Raw genomic sequence first — 14,982 nt, forward strand, 5'->3', positions numbered from 1 at the left:
TCTTTCATCACTCTTTCTTTCCTCTCTCTTTCTCTCTCTTTTTCCCTCTCTTTCTCCGTCTCTCCTCTCTCTCTTTCTCTCTCATCTCTTTCTTTCCTTTCTCTTTCTTCTCTCCCTCTCTCTTTCTTTCCTCTCTCTTTCTTCTCTCCCTCTCTCTTTCTTCTCTCTCTTCTCTCTCATTTCATCTCTGTCTCTTGTCGTTCTTCTGCTGAACTAAAGGTAAAAGTCTCTGTTCACTTGATGACATCACGAGGTGTAACGTCGTGTTTTGATCTTTGTAGACGTCACAGACGAATAATAAAGTGACTCAAACATGTGAGAATGAAACAAACACAACTCCAGGTCTGATTTTGACGCGTTCACAGATTTAAACTCGACTTAAAGACACAACAGTCAGTTTTGTGTCATGTTGAACGTTTTTTCTTTTTGAATTCGTTTTTAAAGATGGCCGCTCCTCCTTTAGCCTTCGAATTCGAGGAGTGACGCAGAAGAACCTTCAGACTCCGAGCTGTTGTTGAGGGCGTTATCTTTCTCCAGCCTATGTTTTGGACTCTTTTATTGAGTTTGTGAGATTATTTTGTCTCTGTTTGACCCGAGTTTCATTTTTTTTTTTTTTTACAAAAGCTGAAGAAATATCCGAGCAGCAGAGTCCAGGGTCAGAGGTCAACGGCGCCTCTGCTTCACTTCTTCAGTTGCACGAACATTAAAGTTGTTGTAGTTGAAGGGAAACGGGAGAAAAGTCTCGTCCAGTGTTTGTGTTTCACGTGGTTCTTGGGTCAGACTGACCTCCGCTGCAGGAAACTTTGAACAATGATTTATTTAAAAATGAAAACAAAACGGAACCTGAGACTCGGAACAAACTAGAGACTTTAACACACCGTAGTAACAAGAAGTGGTGGAGCGTAACAAAGTACAGGTAGAAAAGTACTGTACGTGAGTAAAACCTTTAGGTATATGTACTTTACTCGAGTACATTTTCCAGTGAGTACTTTTTACTTTTACTTCACTACATTTGAGAGCAGTATTTGTACTTTCTATTCCACTACATTTATGAACAGGACTGAAAATTATTTTTGTTTTTGTCAGTGTTTTTCAAACGTTTTTTGGTTGATACAATAAAATGTGTTACCAAATTGAACCTTATAGTACAAATAGTAAAAAGGCAGATAATATGGTCAATAATGTCTGTGATAATGTCTATGATAATGTATATGATAATGTCTGTCATAATGTCTGATAATGTCTATGATAATGTCTGTGATAATGTTTGTGATAATGTCTGTGATAATGTTTGTGATAATGTCTGTGATAATGTCTATGATAATGTCTATGATAATGTCTGTGATAATGTCTGTGATAATGTCTATGATAATGTCTATGATAATGTCTGTGATAATGTCTGTGATAATGTCTGTGATAATGTCTATGATAATGTCTGTGATAATGTCTGTGATAATGTCTGTGATAATGTCTGTGATAATGTCTATGATAATGTCTGTGATAATGTCTGTGATAATGTCTGTGATAATGTCTATGATAATGTCTATGATAATGTCTGTGATAATGTCTGTGATAATGTCTATGATAATGTCTGTGATAATGTCTGTGATAATGTCTGTGATAATGTCTATGATAATGTCTGTGATAATGTCTGTGATAATGTCTGTGATAATGTCTATGATAATGTCTGTGATAATGTCTGTGATAATGTCTGTGATAATGTCTATGATAATGTCTGTGATAATGTCTGTAGAGCAAAAAAATACTCAAGTAAAAGTTTCACATAAAAAAATGTACTTAAGTAAAAACTTGTTTAAAATGTACTGGCTGGTTTTATTTGTAATTCTGAACGTCCATCCATCCATCCATTTTCTTCCGCTTATCCGGGGCCGGGTCGCGGGGGCAGCAGTCTAAGCAGGGACTCCCTCCGGTGGGACCCCAAGGCGTTCCCAGGCCAGCCGAGAGACATAGTCCCTCCAGCGTGTCCTGGGTCTTCCCCGGGCCCTCCTCCCGTTGGGACATGCCCAGAACACCTCCCTAGGGAGGCGTCCAGGAGGCGTCCAGGAGGCAACTGGTTCCTCTCAACATGGAGGAGCAGTGGCTCTACTCCGAGCTGTGTGACCGAGCTCCTCACCCTATCCCTAAGGGAGCACGAGTGAGGGAAGGATGGAGCGTGAGATTGACAGGCGGATCGGTGCAGCGTCTGCAGTGATGCGGTCGCTGTATCGGTCCGTTGTGGTAAAGAAGGAGGAAGCCCATTTCAGCCGCTTGTATCCACGACCTTGTCCTTTCGGTCATTACCCAGAGCTCATGACCATAGGTGAGGGTAGGAACGTAGATTGACCGGTAAATCGAGAGCTTTGCCTTTGGGCTCAGCTCCTTCTTTACCACAACGGACCGATACAGCGACCGCATCACTGCAGACGCTGCACCGATCCGCCTGTCAATCTCACGCTCCATCCTTCCCTCACTCGTGAACAAGACCCCGAGATACTTGAACTCCTCCACTTGGGGCAGAGACTCCCCACCCACCCACAGAGCGTGTTAAATATAAACCCTCAACCTTTTCAGCAGGTCTCACACAATAAAAATAATAAAATATATATATATACTTTTACTTTTTAGTCCCGTTCATAAATGTAGTGGGGTAGAAAGTACAGATACTGCTCTCAAATGTACTGAAGTAAAAGTATGCATTTTAACATTGACTTGAGTAAAATACAGACACCTAACATTTTTACTTAAGTACAGTAGGCTGCATTACTACTTTTGCGTCGTTACGTCAGCGCTGAGGGAAGTGTCACGTGATCGAAAAAACCCAAAAAAACAATTTGTATATTAACTCATAGTATTAAATCATTACTCACACTTTTTACTACTACATACTGTTTTATTTATTTATTTTTTTTATTTAATTGTTATTTAAGTTTAATTCCAGGCTCCCGTCACGTCCCGCTGTCACGTGTGCAGTGCCGCGCATGCGCAGCGGAGCCTGTCATGGCGGCTGCAGGATGGCCAGTTTGCGCACAGAGTTTAAAAGGCGTCATTTTGGACATGTGCGGGGTTTTGTACGACAGCGGAGACGGGGACGGAGTGGCCATCCCCGGGTCCATAGAAGCGGTGCAAAGGTGCGGCCAAAACCACCGAGAAATGCGCCAAAACAGCGGAGATTAGCACAGAAAGTGGAGCTAGCCGTTAGCATCCTGCAGCAAAGTGGTAGTAACAGTGCTATAAATAAAGATGGAGCTATTTATATATTTCTAACTATTTGAAATTAGATGATATAGCATTATTTATTATTATTATTATTATTATTATTATTATTATTATTTTTTTTTTTAAATTATTATTATTATTATTTTTTTTTAAGTGGAATATTGACAATTATTTAACTAGCTTCCATATCATTCTAATCTGGACTTTAATTGGTTAATGCAAAAAGTTGGCTGCAAGTTTGAGGAAAGTTTGTTAATATTTATACAAAGATTAGTTTTGATTTATTGTTTTAACTATGCACCAAACGGGAGACAATGATAAAGTAGCCAAAATAGTCCTTATAATTAAAAAAAAAAGTGTTTAAGTTATAGTATAAGTATTGTGAGAGGCACCAAAGTCACTGACACTGACAACAATCATGTCTTTGGGGTTGATTAACGGCAGCAGTTTCTGAAGCTGTTGTGAATAAATAATCTCACTTTTGTGTATTTAAACCAGCAGAGATTGAACTTTATGTCAGTTTTTCTTTCACGTGGACAGGCTCAGTGATTACAGAGATATTAACCATTATTAACTCCACCTGAGGATTCTGAACTGTCCAGCTCAGGTTAAACTTTTGTTACTTTGCAGCTGATGTCATCAATATTCCCAGGGGATGTGATGCTAACCGGTGGCACTGCTCCGTCTGAAGCTCTGTTACTCGTTAGACTTTAATCTGAGCTTTGTTTTAACACAGTCCGGCCATAAATTACTGAGCTGGAACTACAATAACTGAGCTGATTTGTGCTGTAAATACAAGTCTCTCTCAAATAACATTGCAGTCACAAGCTAGCATTAGCATTAGCCAACAGTTTTTCAGTTAGTAACTCTCACCTTTTTGTGAAAATCAAACTCTGAACAGGCCCATGAACGCTCGGAGTGATCACAGGCTGCTGAAAATGCGCTGTTGACATCCATTTTGTATTTTTTCTCGAGTTTTCAGACAATTTTAAAACTTGTTTGGCTGTGCTTGCTAGTGTATTCCACCATAAACATACACGCAGAACACCCCAACCATGACGCCACTACAAAACATCAATAGGGACTCTACAGTGTTGTGATTGCTGTACATTTGGTGAATCTGTTTCTGACTCCTCTGTGTTTTTAGGTTGAAACGGTCTGATCTGCAGCTTCGTTTCTGCACCAATGAGACCCAGGCGTCCAGAGACAGATTTGTGGCTAAACTCCAGAGACTCGGGTTCGACATCTCTGTGAAGGAAGTGTTCTCCCCCGCACCGGCCGCCGTGTCTGTGCTGAAGGAGCGAGGACTGCGGCCTCACCTGCTGGTCTACGACGGTACTGCATGCCTTTTATTTCCTCCTTTCTTTGTCAGGAACCATGTACAAATCCATTAATCTTACAAAAGAAAATAATAATAATACGTTTTATTTGTTAGGCGCCTTTCAAGACTCTCAAAATCGTACAATACAAAATGAAACAGTGTAAAATGATTAAAAACAAATATAGATTAAAGCAAATATAGATTAAAAGACAGAGCAGTTATGGTCAGAGAGGTCAGGGTGAGAAGGCCTTTCTAAACACATGAGTTTTGAGTTTAGATTTGAAGTGTGAGAGTGAGTGTGTGTCGCGGAGGTCATGGGGGAGGGAGTTCCAGAGCTGGGGAGCGGAGCAGCTGAATTTTCTTTATTTGTCTTTTAGTTTTCACGGTGTCAAGGTGTGAAAGTGAATTAAGTATGAGCGCATGAACATCAGCAGAAACCAGGGTAGCTACACAAACGACTGAAGCCCAACAGCTCCACCACACTGCAGCCTTTATTCTGTTAAAGTGGAAAAGCTCAACGTGAAATAGAAATAATCCTTTGACTAATCGATTGGTAGGAACAAAATGGCCGACTGCTCGACGACTGAAATGATTCGCTCCGTTCCTAACTGCTGATGAATGTTCCTTCGTCTTGTTTTGTTCCTTAGGTCTTTTACCGGAGTTTGAGGGGCTGGACCAGACGAACCCAAACTGTGTCGTGATCGGAGACGCGGCGGAGAAATTCTCGTACGAAAACCTGAATGATGCGTTCAGGGTCCTGATCGGGCTGGACAAACCGCTGCTCTTCTCTCTGGGGCAGGGGTGAGACACATGACCACGGGAAAACACTGGACACCAATGAGCGTTTACATGTGATTTTAAAAGTGTACTACATGTCAAAACTACATTTACATAGACGAAACCAGGACTAAACTAAAATTAATCTGGGACCAGGACTAAACCAGGACCAGAACTGAACCAGGACTAAATCAAACCTGAACCAGGACTGAACCAGGACTGAACCAGGACTGAACCAGGACTGAACCAGGACTGAACCAGGACTGAACCAGGACTGAACCAGGACTAAATCAAACTTAAACCAGGACTAAACCAGAACGAACCCAGGTCTAAACCAGGGCTAAATTGAGACTTAACCAAGACTAAATCAAACCTAAATCAAACCTAAACCAGGACTGGACCAGGACTGGACCAGGACTAAACCAGGACCAAACCAGGACCAGGATTGAGTCAGGACTAAACCGAGATTAAACCTAGACTAAACCAGGTCTAAACCAGGACTAAACCAGAACAAAACCAGGATTGATCCAGGACTAAACGGAGACTGAACCAAGACTAAATCAAATCTAAATTAGGTCAAAACCAGGACTGCAGTGGAACTAAACCAAGACTTAACCTGGACTAAAGCAGATATAACCCAGGACTAAACCAGGTCTAAACCAGGTCTAAACCAGGTCTAAACCAGGTCTAAACCAGGTCTAAACCAGGTCTAAACCAGGTCTAAACCAGGTCTAAACCAGGTCTAAACCAGGATTAAATCAGGACTGAACCAGGACCTTTGCAGATTTAGGCCCAAGACTAAACCAGGTCTACATTATGGAGGAGTCAGGAGTCACGTCCAGATTCAACTCAACACAAACATTATTCACATTTTACATTTATTATTAAACTTTTGTAACATTTTTCACATTTCAGGAGATATTACAAAGAGACCGACGGCCTTAAACTCGATGTGGGCGTTTATATGAAAGCACTGGAGGTAAAGTGTGAAATGTATTTGACCGTTTAAAAACCCAGTGTCAGCAGCTGTTGTTTTTAGCCTCTTTTAAACTTCTGCAGTTTTCAGTTCACCAGCAGGGGGAGTCCTTGCGCTCCTCTTATTTACTATACATTATTTAATTTATAGAATGTGAATTAGTCATTTTTAACATAGTTTCAAATCAAATCCAGCTCTGAAAACTTACATTTCTGTGGAGCAGGACTGGAAAAAATCAGATTCTAATCATTACTAAAACACGTATCAAAACTAGATACTCATTTGAGCCGGTATCGATACTCAAAAAGTCACATTCTGAGTATCTTTAGAGAAACTATTAGACCACACAGACTTGTACTGATACTGTGCAGTGTCATTCTGCTTGGGTTATCTCTATCTCTACATGTATCTCTATGGTGGAATGTTCAGCCGTTACCATGGAGACGCGGTGATTTGAATTGGTCTTAAAAAATAAAAGTAGTTCAATTTAAACAGCGTTTACAAAGTGACACTGGTAAAAGTTAAAGAGTTTATTAAAAATGTTGATGATAAATTCATTGACTGGACCAGATCAAAGTTACAAAGGAAATCACAGGTGCAGTTCTCACATTTGTCCACTAGAGCGCGCCCCACACCAGGACTGAACCAGAACTGAACCAGGACTAAGTCCGGTCTAAACCAGGACTGAACCAGAACTGAACCAGGTCTAAGTCAGGACTAAACCAGGATTGAACTAGGACTGAACCAGGACTGAACCGGGTCTAAACCGGGTCTAAACCAGGACTGAACCAGGACTGAACCAGGTCTAAATCAGGACTAAACCAGGACTAAACCAGAACTGAACCAGGTCTAAGTCAGGACTAAACCAGGACTAAACCAGAACTGAACCAGGTCTAACCAGGTCTAAACCAGGACTGAACCAGAACTAAACCGTTTCTAAACCGTTTCTAAACCGGGTCTTAACCAGGACTAAACCAGGTCTAAACCAGGACTATGTCAGGTCTATGTCAGGTCTATGTCAGGTCTATGTCAGGTCTATGTCAGGTCTATGTCAGGTCTATGTCAGGTCTAAACCAGGACTAAACCAGGTCTAAGTCAGGTCTAAACCAGAACTGAACCAGGACTAAACCAGGTCTAAATCGGGTCTAAATCGGGTCTAAATCGGGTCTAAATCGGGTCTAAATCGGGTCTAAACCAGGTCTAAACCAGGTCTAAACCAGGTCTAAACCAGGTCTAAACCAGGTCTAAACCAGGACTGAACCAGGACTGAACCAGGACTAAACCGGGTCTAAATCGGGTCTAAATCGGGTCTAAACCAGGTCTAAACCAGGTCTAAATTAGGACTAAATTAGGTCTAAACTGGGTCTAAACTGGGTCTATGTCAGGTCTAAATTAGGTCTAAACTGGGTCTATGTCAGGTCTAAATTAGGTCTAAACTGGGTCTATGTCAGGTCTAAATTAGGTCTAAACTGGGTCTATGTCAGGTCTAAATTAGGTCTAAACTGGGTCTATGTCCAGTCTAAATTAGGTCTAAACTGGGTCTATGTCAGGTCTAAATTAGGTCTAAACTGGGTCTATGTCCGGTCTAAATTAGGTCTAAACTGGGTCTGTGTCAGGTCTAAATTAGGTCTAAACCAGCAGTTACCATGGAGACACGACACACACTTTAGTAAACAGTCAAAAAAGTTTTAATACAGTTTGAAAACTCAAGAAAAATACAAAACAGATTTAAACATCACACGTTCAGGAGCCTGTGATCAGTCCGAGCTCATGTTTAGGAGTTTAATTTACAACAAAAACGTGAGAGCGACAAACTGAAAAACTGTTGGCTAATGCTAAAGCTAATGCTAAAGCTAATGCTAAAGCTAATGCTAGCGTGTGTGTAATGTTATTCAAGAGGGACTTGTTGAACAGCACAAATCATCTCAGTTCTTTTATAGTCTGATTGTGTCAAAGTAAAACAAAGCTCAGATTAAAGTCCGACTTCAGCTTCAGACACAGTAGTACCTCCAGTTAGCGTCACATCCCCAACTCACATTCTATTGACTAAAGAAAGAGCGTTTTTTATGATAATCGTAGTATCAGAATCAGTACTGAGAATCAAATCTGTTCCTTAGTATCTAAATGGAGTTTGACGACAGTAAAAAGTGTAATTTGTCATGTGTTTTGTACTAAATGTGTAATAATTGTTGTTTTTGTGATTCTTTCTGCAGTACGCCTGCGATGTGAAAGCTCAAGTCATCGGAAAACCCTCTCCCACGTTCTTCCAAAGCGTACTCAACGATATGGGAATACAGCCACATGAGGTACAGAGCTATACTGCGTGTCAGATGCCCTCCCCGTGTCTCCTTGGGTCTTATTCTGTGTAAAAGCTGCTAAACCTGCAGCTTAATCCTCTACAAACTTCTTGGATTAGTTTCCCAGCTCAGATTTCAGTTTTTATTTTTCATTTCCAGGCGTTGATGATCGGGGACGACCTGGTGAACGACGTTGGAGGAGCTCAGAGCTGTGGCATGATGGGAGTCCAGGTCCGAACTGGAAAATACAGGTCAGAGTTTAAATTAAAATAAACAAAATACAGTCAGAAGTAATGTGATTTAAATCTGTGTGAAATGTTGAGTTTAAACTGGATTTACACAGTGACACCAGTGAAACTGAAGGAGATTATGAAACATAAAGAGAAAAAGACTCATTCAGTAACTGACTCCTGCTCGGACTGAACCGGGACTGGACCGGGACTGGACCAGGACTGGACCAGGACTGGACCAGGACTGGATCGGGTCTAAACCAGGATTAAACCGGGACTAAACCGGGATTAAACCCGGTCTAAACCCGGTCCAAACTCGGTCTAAACCAGGACTAAACCCGGTCTAAACCCAGTCTAAACTCGGTCTAAACTCGGTCTAAACCCGGTCCAAACCCGGTCTAAACCCGGTCTAAACCAGGACTAAACCCGGTCTAAACTCGGTCTAAACCTGGTCTAAACCTGGTCTAAACCCGGTCTAAACCCGGTCTAAACCCGGTCTAAACTCGGTCTAAACCCGGACTAAACCCGGACTAAACCCGGACTAAACCCGGACTAAACCAGGACTAAACCCGGTCTAAACCCGGTCTACACCCGGTCTACACCCGGTCTAAACCCGGTCTAAACCCGGTCCAAACCCGGTCCAAACCCGGTCTAAACCCGGTCCAAACCCGGTCTAAACCCGGTCCAAACCCGGTCCAAACCCGGTCCAAACCCGGTCCAAACCCGGTCCAAACCAGGTCCAAACCCGGTCCAAACCAGGTCTAAACCAGGTCCAAACCCGGTCCAAACCCGGTCCAAACCCGGTCCAAACCCAGTCTAAACCCGGTCTAAACCCGGTCTACACCAGGTCTACACCAGGTCTACACCAGGTCTACACCAGGTCTAAACCCGGTCCAAACCCGGTCCAAACCCGGTCCAAACCCGGTCTAAACCCGGTCTAAACCCGGTCAGTGTACATGGAGCACATCTGTGGAGGAGCAGATGTTTCACAGATTTTTAAACGTGTTAAAGTTTGGAGTCCTGTGTGACTGAACAGGAAACACAGAGATATAAATAAACCCAAGACGTGAGACGAGGAGCCGCTTCAAAATGTTTCAGTCTCATTTATGACAAAAATGAAACGAGCTTCACTGAGGCCAGTTTAACGTCTCTGCACCAGAGTTTTACGGTTTAAAAACATGAAAAACAAAACTAGTTCATTTCAAACAGTTTAAAGTGAAACAAAGTGACGCCTCATTCACTTTATGCATCAGAACATCCTCATTACTCACCATGATGAGTTTATCAGAGATTTACACAACTTTTAGATACAAGAGCAGAGTTTTTTTATGATGCTAACAACATCTAGCATGCTAACAGTACATTTCCTGATTAATTAGACGCAGACAGCTCAGTGGACTCATTTTGACCTCAAGAAGAGCTGCTTAATATTCACCATGATGAGTTTATAAGCACTTTTCACAGCTTTAAGAGGCCACAGCAGAGATTTGCAACAACAACTAGCAAACTAATGTGCACTTCCTGATTATCACACGATAAAACTCTTTATAATTAGATGCAGACGGTTCACAGTGGATTTATACAGACCTTAGGAGCTGCTCATACAATATATAAATGTACTGAGAGACACATTTTATGCAGTAGTAGTAGTAGTAGTAGTAGCAGCAGTAGTAATAGTAGTAGTATTTGTACTTTCTCACTCATTCCCAGCCGATGTCTCTGCAGACTGAGCCCTGGTGTAACTCTAGTCTTTCACTCTAGTCTTTCACTCTGGTCTTTCACTCTGGTCTTTCACTCTGGTCTTTCACTCTACTCTTTCACTCTGGTCTTTCACTCTAGTCCTTCACTCTAGTCGTTCACTGGTCTTTCACTCTAGTCGTTCACTCTAGTCGTTCACTCTGGTCTTTCACTCTAGTCTTTCACTCTAGTCTTTCACTCTGGTCTTTCACTCTAGTCGTTCACTCTGGTCTTTCACTCTAGTCTTTCACTCTAGTCATTCACTCTAGTCTTTCACTCTGGTCTTTCACTCTGGTCTTTCACTCTGGTCTTTCACTCTGGTCGTTCACTCTGGTCTTTCACTCTGGTCTTTCACTCTGGTCGTTCACTCTGGTCGTTCACTCTGGTCTTTCACTCTAGTCTTTCACTCTGGTCTTTCACTCTGGTCATTCACTCTGGTCTTTCACTCTGGTCATTCACTCTGGTCTTTCACTCTGGTCGTTCACTCTGGTCGTTCACTCTGGTCGTTCACTCTAGTCTTTCACTCTAGTCCTTCACTCTGGTCTTTCACTCTAGTTCTTCACTCTGGTCTTTCACTCTAGTCCTTCACTCTGGTCTTTCACTCTAGTTCTTCACTCTGGTCTTTCACTCTAGTTCTTCACTCTGGTCTTTCACTCTAGTTTTTCACTCTGGTCGTTCACTCTGGTCGTTCACTCTGGTCATTCACTCTGGTCGTTCACTCTAGTCGTTCACTCTAGTCGTTCACTCTGGTCTTTCACTCTGGTCTTTCACTCTGGTCGTTCACTCTGGTCGTTCACTCTGGTCGTTCACTCTGGGTGTTCACTCTAGTCGTTCACTCTAGTCGTTCACTCTGGTCTTTCACTCTGGTCTTTCACTCTGGTCGTTCACTCTGGTCCTTCACTCTAGTCGTTCACTCTGGTCTTTCCCGTCCCCTGAGGTTCAGTGACATCAGATCTGCTCAGGTTTTACACTCGTCTGCTGCTCCGGGCCAAACCCTCCGTGTCATCTGACTTAATCTGAAAGCCAAGTGTGAAAATGTGATCACAGGATCCTCACAAATATAAAGTGTTAAAGTGTGTTAAAGTGTGTTAAAGTGTGTTCAAGTGTGTTCAAGTGTGTTCAAGTGTGTTCAAGTGTGTTCAAGTGTGTTCAAGTGTGTTCAAGTGTGTTCAAGTGTGTTCAAGTGTGTTCAAGTGTGTTCAAGTGTGTTCAAGTGTGTTCAAGTGTGTTCAAGTGCTCAATGAACTGGTGCCAATTGTGTCAGGGGTTTTATTCAGTGTAAAAGCTGTTCACCCTGTAGAGTAGACCTGTACAAACATGTTCTGAACTGTCCCTGTGTGTCAGATGCCCTCCCCGTGTGTGTCAGATGCCCTCCCGTGTGTGTCAGATGCCCTCCCGTGTGTAAAAGCTGTTCACTCTGTAGCTTAACCTTCACAAACCTGCTCTGAAATACATGGAATTCTTGGATTTGTTAGATTAGTTTGAACTCAATTTTATAGTTTGGATGTAGACTTAGTTTGATCCTATTCTAGTCCTAGTCTAGTCCTGGTCTAGTCCTGGTCTAGTCCTGGTCTAGTCCTGGTTTAGTCCTGAGCTGCTTCTGATCTAGTCCCGCATTAGTTCTGGTCTAGTTCTGTTCTGGTCCTGCTCTAGTTCTGGTCTAGTCCCGTTCTGGTCTGGTCTTGGTTTAGTTCTGGTCTAGTCCTGGTCTGCTCCATGTTTAGTTCTAGTTTTAGTCCCAGTTTTGATCAGGTGTAGTTCTGGTCTAGTCCCGCTTTAGTCCTGGTTTAGTTCTGGTCTAGTCCTGCTTTAGTCCTGGTTTAGTTCTGGTCTAGTCCCGCTTTAGTCCTGGTTTAGTTCTAGTCTAGTCCCGCTTTAGTCCTGATTTAGTTCTGGTCTAGTCCCGTTTTAGTCCTGGTCTAAACCTGGTCTAGTCCCGCTTTAGTCCTGGTTTAGTTCTAGTCCATGTTTTAGTTTTATCTTTGGTTCAGAACTTGGAGAAAAGCAGGTGGCTGATCCTCCAGCAGAAAAGTCACACAGTGCAGCTTTAAATGTCTTTGTTTCTATTTTCAGAGCCAGTGATGAGAGACACTCGTCTGTCAGAGCCGACGGGACGGAGGACAATCTGAGCCGAGCTGTGGACCTGCTCCTCCACCACAGGGGGCAGTAAAGAGACAAACTGATGTAAAGTGTGACTAAACAGACTCCACCCACAAGTGAGGGGGAGGAAGGAGGAGGGGCGGAGTCTGGAGGAGTAAAGAGGGGAGGGAGGGAGGAGGGGCGGAGTCTGGAGGAGTAAAGAGGAGAGTGAGGAAGGAGGAGGGGCGGAGTCTGGAGGAGTAAAGAGGAGGAGGGGCGGAGTCTGGAGGAGTAAAGAGGAGGAGGGGCGGAGTCTGGAGGAGTAAAGAGGAGAGTGAGGGAGGAGGAGGGGCGGAGTCTGGAGGAGTAAAGAGGAGGAGGGGCGGAGTCTGGAGGAGTAAAGAGGAGGAGGGGCGGAGTCTGGAGGAGTAAAGGGGAGGAGGGACGGAGTCTGGAGGAGTAAAGGGGGAGGAGGGGCGGAGTCTGGAGGAGTAAAGGGGGAGGAGGGGTGGAGTCTGGAGGAGTAAAGGGGGAGGAGTAAAGGGGGAGGTGGGGCGGAGTCTGGAGGAGTAAAGAGGAGGAGGGGCGGAGTCTGGAGGAGTAAAGGAGGAGGAGGGGCGGAGTCTGGAGGAGTAAAGAGGAGAGTGAGAGAGGAGGAGGGGCAGAGACTGGAGGAGTAAAGGGGAGGAGGGGCGGAGTCTGGAGGAGTAAAGAGGAGGAGGGGCGGAGTCTGGAGGAGTAAAGGGGGAGGAGGGGCGGAGTCTGGATGAGTAAAGGGGGAGGAGGGGCGGAGTCTGGAGGAGTAAAGGGGAGAGGGAGGAGGAGGGGCGGAGTCTGGAGGAGTAAAGGGGGAGGAGGGGCGGAGTCTGGAGGAGTAAAGAGGAGAGTGAGGGAGGAGGAGGGGGGCGGGGCCTGGCAGCATAAAGAACTGTGTGATTGGTCTAACAGGTCTCCACGCTTTAAACTCCGCCCCCTGCAGCCACGCGTTTATATCAGAAACACCTGGATGTGATCGGGTCAGTTCTGTGTGATGTCACGTAGTACTTGATATCTCTTTGTCCACCGGGGGCAGCGCACACACTCACGTTTTGACCTAATTTGCACTAAAAACGACAACAGTAGATACTATTCAAACACCGTTTACACCGTGAAGTAGACGGTTTAGTTCGACTTTAAAGACCGAAATCGCCGAAACGTGAACGCGCCAACGCCACATCGAGTTAGCCACATCGAGTTAGCCACATCGAGTTAGCCACATCGAGTTAGCCACATCGAGTTAGCCACATCGTGTTAGCCACATCGTGTTAGCCACATCGTGTTAGCCACATCGTGTTTGCCACATGGTGTTAGCGTAGTTTTAAATTAATATATTTTTAGAATGATATTTAATGTTGACATCTGTAGCGCTAAAGACTTTTGACGCTGCTGTCGCTTTAGAATATTTAATACTATTTCAACGACTACTTCTACTACTACTACTACTACTACTGTAAATGACTTGTTTACACTATTGCAACTTAAATAAAATAAAGTACTTTTAACCGTGTTCTCGTCACGATCTCGAGTTTTATTTCGAGTCTCTGTGTTTCAGACGGCGGATATAAAGTAGATCTGTGTTGTTTTACAGTCAGTTCTTGGGTCTAGACTCTAACAGAAATGATCAGGGTCGACGTTTGTCAATTTAACTTTAATTTAATTTGAATATTTCGTGGTAAAGTCCAGTCCATCAGCGACAAAACACCTACACGTTCATCTGACGGGTTTTCGTGTTTTTATTGTGACTTGGTTTAACATCCAAAAGTGACATTTTACGCTCAAAGACGACATTTTTCTGACCCTTTAAACCTTCATTTAGCTAAAATAAAGGTGTCGTATATTTAGACTGACACTGGCCTCTGATGACATCACGAATAAACCTCCACACGTCACATTTTATATTCTAGAAGTATTTTATTTTATTTTTTAGGCATATCTTTGTCATATCCTTATCTGTATTTGTATTTATTCTGTGTGTTTTATGTTGCACTTTATCACCGAAGTAAGTTCCTCGTTTGATTCTGATTCTGATTCGCCCGTGGAACCAGGAAACAAAATTATAAACTTCACTAAAATACAAATAAAACGTCGGCCATTTTGGATTGAACATTTCACAGTGTCAGTATTTTTGTCCTGTTTTAGTCCTGGTCTAGTTCTGGTCTAGTTCTGGTCTAGTCCTGGTCTAGTCCTGGTCTAGTCCTGGTCTAGTCCTGCTTTAGTTCTGGTTTAATCTTGGTTTAGTCCTGATCTAGTCCTGGTTTAGTTCTGGTCTAGTTCCGGTTTAGTCCTGGTCTAGTCCTGGTTTAGGTCTGG

The 14,982-nt window shown here is 43.3% G+C and overlaps 1 protein-coding gene across 1 annotated transcript; it reads left to right on the forward strand.

The window, feature by feature from the left end:
* Positions 1-2,974: 2,974 nt before the first annotated feature.
* On the forward strand, positions 2,975-12,738 carry lhpp (phospholysine phosphohistidine inorganic pyrophosphate phosphatase). The gene is made up of 7 exons (XM_033984383.2): positions 2,975-3,128; positions 4,364-4,551; positions 5,185-5,338; positions 6,230-6,293; positions 8,504-8,596; positions 8,747-8,838; positions 12,628-12,738. The coding sequence occupies exons 1-7, from the start codon at positions 2,998-3,000 to the stop codon at positions 12,722-12,724; spliced, it is 819 nt and encodes a 272-aa protein (XP_033840274.1). The 5' UTR covers positions 2,975-2,997; the 3' UTR covers positions 12,725-12,738.
* Positions 12,739-14,982: the final 2,244 nt, after the last annotated feature.

Source organism: Periophthalmus magnuspinnatus, chromosome 19, assembly GCF_009829125.3.
Source record: "Periophthalmus magnuspinnatus isolate fPerMag1 chromosome 19, fPerMag1.2.pri, whole genome shotgun sequence".
NCBI lineage: Eukaryota > Metazoa > Chordata > Actinopteri > Gobiiformes > Gobiidae > Periophthalmus > Periophthalmus magnuspinnatus.